Consider the following 7,610-nt stretch of genomic DNA (forward strand, 5'->3'; position numbering starts at 1 on the left):
CCCCATCTACTGATGATTCACACTACCATCTCATTCGATGGTCACTTGTTCACAACACGATATAGTTAAGCCAAACCCAAATCATGCAATGGCAGTAGAAACCTTTACAGTTCCTCGAGAGCCTCGTAATGTCCATCTGCATTGGCTCATCCTGGCTAAAAAGTTGCAATGGAAGAAGAACTTGCGGCATTGCATAAAAATAAACTTGAAAACTAGTTCCACGTTCAACATTTATGCATGTTATCGGTTCACATTGGGTGTTCAAGTCAAAGCTCAAACCTAATGGGACACTGGTTGGTCTCAAGGCTTGTTTAGTCGCACAAGGAAATCATAAAATTGATGAAATTGATTAAACCGAAACATTTTCTCCAGTTATCAAATCGAAAACTATATGAATGGTTTTAAATGCAGCTCTTGTTCAAAATGGTCCATTTGACAACCCGGTGTAAAAAATGCATTTCTACATGGCTTAATTTCTGAAACAAGCAACTCGTGCTTGGTTTGATCATTTTAGTACTTTTCTTCTTAAATATAGATTTTTTTTTGCAGTTTCGCTGATCCATCTCTATTTGTTTTCATTCTAGTCATGGTTCACTAATCTTGCTTCTTTATGTGGATAATATGATTCTCATAGGAAGCTTGTCATTTCCTTCATTCAATTACTCGGAGATGAATTTTCAATGAAAGACCTCGTGCCTGTCCATCGTTTTGTTGGTGTTAGAGTTTCTTCAACACCTGATGGTCTTCACCTCTCACAATCCCACTATGCTCTTAGCATACTTGAGAAAACAGATATGGTTGATTGTAAGCCCATGAGTACTTCTTCAGAATCAAAAACGAAATATTCTCCCAAGGATACATATTTGGAAGACCAAAGTTACTTTAGAGGAATTGTTGGAGCCTTACAATGTCTCACACTTACTCGCCCAGACCTTATCTTTATGGAAATTACATATCTCAATTTATGCATTCATCCACTGTAATTCACATGAAAATGATAAGATGCAGCGGCGGAGCCAGGAATTACTGTTACAGTGGGCTAAAAATTTTAAAAATTTAATGTACGAATAAAATTTATATATAATAAGAAAAATTCATAATATAAGTTACCTATTGAAGTTGTACTCAGCGACGTTTTATAGCATAAAATTCATTTATAATATAATCTAGATCTATTATAAGTTCTCATTCATCTATAATGTATGCATAAAATTCATTCATACTAAATTCTCGTTCAATGTTTAGTGTTAAACAATCAGTAAGAAAACCATCATCCATTTTGTCACGAATTTCCATCTTCACATGTTTCATTGATGAAAATGCTCGCTCCACAGTTGCCGTTGAAACATGTAGTGTCAGTACAAAACAAATCAATTTAGTCAAAATGACGTAACTCTCTGACCTTCTTCTTGCAACTAATTCCCGACATAAATCAGAAAGTGTAGGTACTTGAAATCGAGATTCAGAATAAATATCTCGCTGTGTAAAAGCTTCAGGATAAAATTTCTCTACAAGCATGCAAATATTATTCATATTAAATGATTCAAAAGAATTTTTTGGATCCAAAGCCATACTAAAAGAAAGGAGTTCTAATGATGTCTTATTAAATCTTGTATCTAACTCCATCATCTGAAAGTCAATAGCTGCATTGAAAATATCAAAGTGATAATAATATTCAATGGTATGATACTCATGATCGCGAAAACAACCAAACATATACGAGAAATAATAGTCAGGTACATGTATATCATTTTTTAAACAAAAACATTTCACCTCTTCAAGAAATTCTTCCCAGCCACTTTCTCTCAATACTTGAAGGATAGTTTTTGTAGTACGGACAAATCTCATAGTAGTTAAGATGTTTTGAGTTTTCTTTTGAAGGGCCTGACAAAACACATCCACAATTGCTAATATTCTACGCATTAAATGCAAGATAAATACAAATTCAAATGTTGTCATGGTTTTGTATACACCACCAACTTCGGACTGAGATCTTATACTTGGAGAATGATCACTAAGATACTCAAGCACCTTGCAAGTTGCAGCATACATATCAATCAAACTCTTTATAGAGTTGTAATGAGAAGACCAACGAGTACCTCTGGCTTGTTGCAAATTACCAATTTGATTAGCACCACTTCTTGACTCTCGTTCTCCAATTTCCAACAAATGCTCAATTTCTTTTCTTTGGGCACTTTTCAACTCATTGATGCGCTTAGGAGATGATGTAATCATATTAATAATATTGTCCAAATAAGAAAAAAATGAATTAATATCTGAGATATTCCTAGTTGCGGAAACTAATGTGAGTTGTAAACGATGGACAAGACAATGGACATAGTATGTATATGGATAATCTTTAAGAAATAATTCCTGTAGTCCATTCCAAGAACCACGTATATTATTAGCACCATTATACCCTTTGGCCTATCATGTTTTGTACTTGAAGGTTGAAACAAACAAGAATATCAGAAATTTGATTCTTAAGATTTAATAAGGTAGTGTCACTAACACTTTTAATTGCAAAAAAAAAGTTCTGCCAAAATTCCATTATTGTTCACAAACCTCAAGATAATAGCCATTTGTTCTCGTGAAAATTCATCTCATGCTTAATCAACAAGGATACTAAATTTCGTATCCCCAATTTCGATACGAATTCCTTGTCTCGTTGTATTAGCCATAATGCTCAAAATTTCTTTTTTAACATCTGGAGACATGTATGTAGCATTTTTGGGTGCATTACCCAACACAATTTTTCCTACTTCAATATTCATTTTTGCAAATGCATCCAACAATTCAATAAAATTTCCATGATTTAGTGAAGATGGAGATTCGTTTTGGCATCTAAAGGAACAACATTGAAGTGCTAACCATGTAACACTCATAATAGTGGTCTTTAGATGTAAACGATTTTTCTATTTTTCCTCATTTGATATAGAATGCATTATCTTGTCAATATGTTGGATTGGTTTCATTAGATCTTCAGCTCTTCTCTTATAGGTATTATGAAACAATGAAGATGTTGTATCAACATGAATAAGAAATATACATATACTTCCTTGATTAACCCTCTTCCAACTATCAAATTCAACAGTAACCAACGATGAAATATTAGGTGTAGTACTATCACTGAGAAAAAAGAAGCAGTAAAAACAATATGCCTTATGTGTTGAAGGCGAATATTCCAACCAAGGTAACTGATTGTAACAACGTTCCTGAAATTGACGTTTCTGCTTTCCACATTCTTTGCTCTAATACTCCAAAAGTTTTGGTTGATAAAGTCCAACATTTATATAGGCTCGCCTAATTTGATCGTATTCATTAAATGGTTGTTCACATATTTGCTTTCTTTTTTCGGGTCCCGTTTAATAGAATCAGATGGTTTCAAATTAAGATTGGAAGATGAACGTCGTTCAACTTCAAGGGATGAAATTAGAGGAGCACCGTAGGAATTGGAGAATCATGAGATATGTTACTTTTTGAAAAGAAAGACAACAAGGTTCTTCCTTTCTTGAAAGAAGGTCAATCTTCTTCCATATTAAATTTAAAAGCATAAAAATCAAAATACTTCAATATCCCATAAAGGCATAAATATAAATTGATAAAATCATAGCCATAAAACCAATTTACTGTTTGCTATGAAATGAGATTTTTTATCCAAAGTCAGAGAACCAACCTTGAACCTTCTCAACTAGTTCAGCAACCTTTGGACTCTCTTCTTAGCAAATAGCATAGTACTTCAAATACAAAGAATCAAAATGCTTCACCTACAATTAAAAAAAAAAATCCCTAAAACTAAGATTATAAATGAAAAGTCAGATTATATCGTTATTAAATTATATAATTCCCAAACAATTTACACCCAACGATACATTTCAAGTGATTTCAGGAATATCCAAAGCAATTGCGAAAGATTAAAAATTCCAAAATACAATATTTAAGTTCACCCCTTTACCTTAAAAAAAAAAAAAACCACATCCACCAATCTCCACCACTAACCACACGCTGACTTAAAAATTTTGATATGTGCCCACTGCCCATGCCCAAAACAATCTGCAAATTTCAAATCTGGATGCGATTACTTAATTTTTTTCACCAATCACCCTATTACTAGTAAAACCTAGCACGAACAATTGAAGAAATCTTTAAATAGATGTACATAAAACAAATAATTATTCTCAAAAAATTACTCTCCTTTGAATCCTATATTAAAAAAGGGCTTTAGTAAAACTAATTATTCAAAATACTCCAATTCAATTTTAACATTCAAATTTGAAAAAAGGGTCACAAACTCATCGTCACTCACGACAGTCAGCAGGGCACAGGCCGATAGTGAGTTGGCAATTGACGATTCTGTTCGGAGTGGGAGACAAGGGCAAAGTGAAAAGATTTAGGGATTTTAATTTTTGGGAATTATTTGAATTGGTTTTGCAAAGGAAAACGAGAATGGAAAAGAAAGGGGATTATAAGTGAATCAGAATAAGAAAATGGGTAATGGACTAATGGGTATTATTATTGGGCCTAAAATTAAATAGAATTAGTGGGCTATAGATTAAAGAAATTGTTTTGGAGGTTGGCTAGCCCATTGAATTTATTTGTTGGTGGGCTAATATGGCTAATTGAATACAATTCAAACAAAAAAATAATAATTTTGCTGCATTTGTGCCTGGGTGACGGTGGGCTGCAGTCCACCACTAAATCCGCCCTAGATAAGTCGTATTCTTCGATATGTTAAAGGAACTATTCATTTGGGATTACATTTTACTTCCAATACTGCACTTGATCCATGTGCTTTTTCAGATACAGATTGGGTAAGTTGTCTTACTACTAGATGGTCCACCACTGGCTATTTGCACTTGTCTTGGAAAAAATTCATCTTGTGGTGTGCGAAAAAACAACATACTATATCTTGTTCAAGTACCGAAGCTAAGTATCGAGCCACGACAAATACTATAGCCAAATTGACATGGTTGAGCTTCATTTTGAAAGATCTTTGACAATGTCTTCTCCTCGAATTTTATACTGTGACAATCTCAGTGCTCTACATATGATTGTCATTTTTTCATGCACATAATAAACACATCGAATTGGACTATCATTTTATACGAGAACGCGTTGCTCTTGATCAACTGTCACTCAACATATCTCTACTGGTGACCAGGTTGTCGACCTATTTACTAAGCCGATGTCCAAAGAATCTCTCACTTATTTTTGGACCAAGTTGTGTCTTCAACCCCAACACAATTTGTAGAAGGGTATTAGCAATATTTCACAACTCAGCAAAAGAAATTATGAGAACCAAAGGAGATATAAGAAGACCTATAAATTTTGGAATGGTTAGGTTGGGCAATCTCTCAATAATTCCAAAATCAGTAGTAGAGAGAGTTTGAGTGATCAAGGAGACTTGAGGTTAACAAATTCAAACCAAAAGTTAGGCCAACATGATAAGAAGATCAAGCATGAATTAATAGCACAATGAGATCAATTGGTCATTTGACATACTGCAGCAGCCAGATTTGAGTCCAAATGCATTGGCTGAGATGAAACTTTCATGGAAATATAGTTAGTTTGTTATTAGTATATTTATATGTATGACCAAAGTGATCAAATGTCAGTTTCTTTGTTAGGCTTTGTTTTTGTTTAAATAGGAATCAATGTAAAGCAGAGAGCTCACGTCAAAATATTATCAATATCAAAGATTATTCTGTCCTTCATTTTCATACAAGAATTCTTTCATATCAAAATTATTTTTATCTAAAGAAGTATAACTGAAGTGGCTTTTCATTAGTAACGACAATTTACCCCGCCCAGCCTCGGTGTCGCCCCGCCCCGAATGGGGCAAAAAACCCGCCCCATGAAGAAAAAGTAAAAAAAAATAAAAATAAAAATAATTTTATTTCTAAACAATTCATCCATTAAAAACTCATTTTAAATTTGTATTTTATTATCTAATAATAACATAATTCGAAACTTTCAAAATGTAAAAAATAAAAATAAAAATAAAAAAATAAAAAAAATTAAACGGGGCAAAAAGTTGCCCCGCCCGCCCCGCCCCGCCCCGGTGGGATTTTAGAGAGACGGGGCGGGAGCGTTGTCTAAGGCGGGGCGGGGTGGGATTTTTGCCAAACGGGGCGGGGTGGGGTGGGGGTGCCCCGCCCCAAACCCACCCCGTTGCCATCACTACTTCTCATTGAAGTGTAAAGAACTATATAATTCATTTGATCCAATGAGATCTGTTTGACATAGATTTTTTTTAAATTAGATTATTTGAAAAAGTAATTTTTGGAGAATCTGAATAAAAAAGTAGGAAATTATAAGTTTATGTTCAAAATTATTTTATCGAGAGAATATGTGATTGAAAATGGATTAAGACTTAAAAAGTTTACTGTCATTTCATTACCTTTCTAAATCTGACTCTAGTATAAAATCGCAAGCAATTACACTGTTATGGGAAAAAAAAAAAAAAAAGGCACTATCATCTAAAAATAGTTTGGATCTAAATTACTTATGACATAATTTCTTTGGGGTCTGGGGTTTAGCGTTTACAAATATATATTTTATTAAATATCATCAAAATTGATCAGGCTATAGAAGTTAAATCACTTAATTCAATCTCTATAAAATAATAATCCTGAAAAAAAAATTATTATTTTAAAGAGTTAACTATTTCATAAATAAATAATGACATAATTCAAGCTATTATAGCTACAATAAAATCTCTAAAAATAATAATGTTGAAATGAAGAAAATTTATTACTTTAAAGAGTTAACTAATTCATAAATAAATATTTTATCGACATACTATATAAAGACATAAAGTTATTTTTAGTGACACTTTCAAAATGTGATGAGATCGAAATTTCTTGAATTATTCCAGTGAAAATAGTACGATGATAGAATAGTTTACTCTTAAAGAAATTATTCAAGAAGTATTGAATAGATCCATCGAAGATGATCATGACTTAGATGATAGTTGTGTTTCACAAACCATTTGAATGTGGTATACGCTTTACAAAAGAATTAGAAGGTTGAATTTAATTTGAATATATTAAAAAAAAAAAAAAAGGCAATTCAGATCCATATTGCAGCCTACAATCTGACCTTAGGAAGGGTTTCAAGGGTTTGCTCACCCTCGCGGGATCGCGACCCTTTGTCCCGGTCATTGTAGCACGTGACACCCAAGGTATAAGGGGCTAACTCTAAATCGTAGTAGCATTTCACCCCTAACTACAACTCATTCGCTGATTCTTCAACATCAGACATTTCATGTAACAAACTTGTATGATCCTGAAATATGGGTGTCCGATCCAAATGAACTAACGGGAAAAGTACAACATGTAAATCCGACAAAGAGGCATGGAAGGTTTTGATCTTTTTGTTTCGAGAGGAATAATTTCTCATCATCTTGCAACAGGGACATTAGGCATATTAACGAGTCTGTAACATGTATAGTAGAATTTTATATATTTAATTATTATTTAATAACGTTAACAAGATTATTAATTTAGTACAATTGTCTTAGTCAGGTCCTGAAATTTTTCATTTTAATGAGATTATTAATTTATCGACATTCATTTATTGAGGTTTTACTATATCGAAATATTCGAGGA

The 7,610-nt window shown here is 33.0% G+C and overlaps 1 protein-coding gene across 1 annotated transcript; it reads right to left on the reverse strand.

Annotated features, from left to right (window-relative positions):
- Positions 1-1,185: 1,185 nt before the first annotated feature.
- Positions 1,186-2,774, reverse strand: LOC111398338 (E3 SUMO-protein ligase KIAA1586-like). The gene is made up of 3 exons (XM_023025255.1): positions 2,619-2,774; positions 1,774-2,427; positions 1,186-1,629 (listed from the first exon to the last, which is right to left on the reverse strand). The coding sequence occupies exons 1-3, from the start codon at positions 2,772-2,774 to the stop codon at positions 1,186-1,188; spliced, it is 1,254 nt and encodes a 417-aa protein (XP_022881023.1).
- Positions 2,775-7,610: the final 4,836 nt, after the last annotated feature.

The sequence above is a fragment of the Olea europaea genome, chromosome 8 (genome assembly GCF_002742605.1).
Source record: "Olea europaea var. sylvestris chromosome 8, O_europaea_v1, whole genome shotgun sequence".
Classification (NCBI taxonomy): domain Eukaryota; kingdom Viridiplantae; phylum Streptophyta; class Magnoliopsida; order Lamiales; family Oleaceae; genus Olea; species Olea europaea.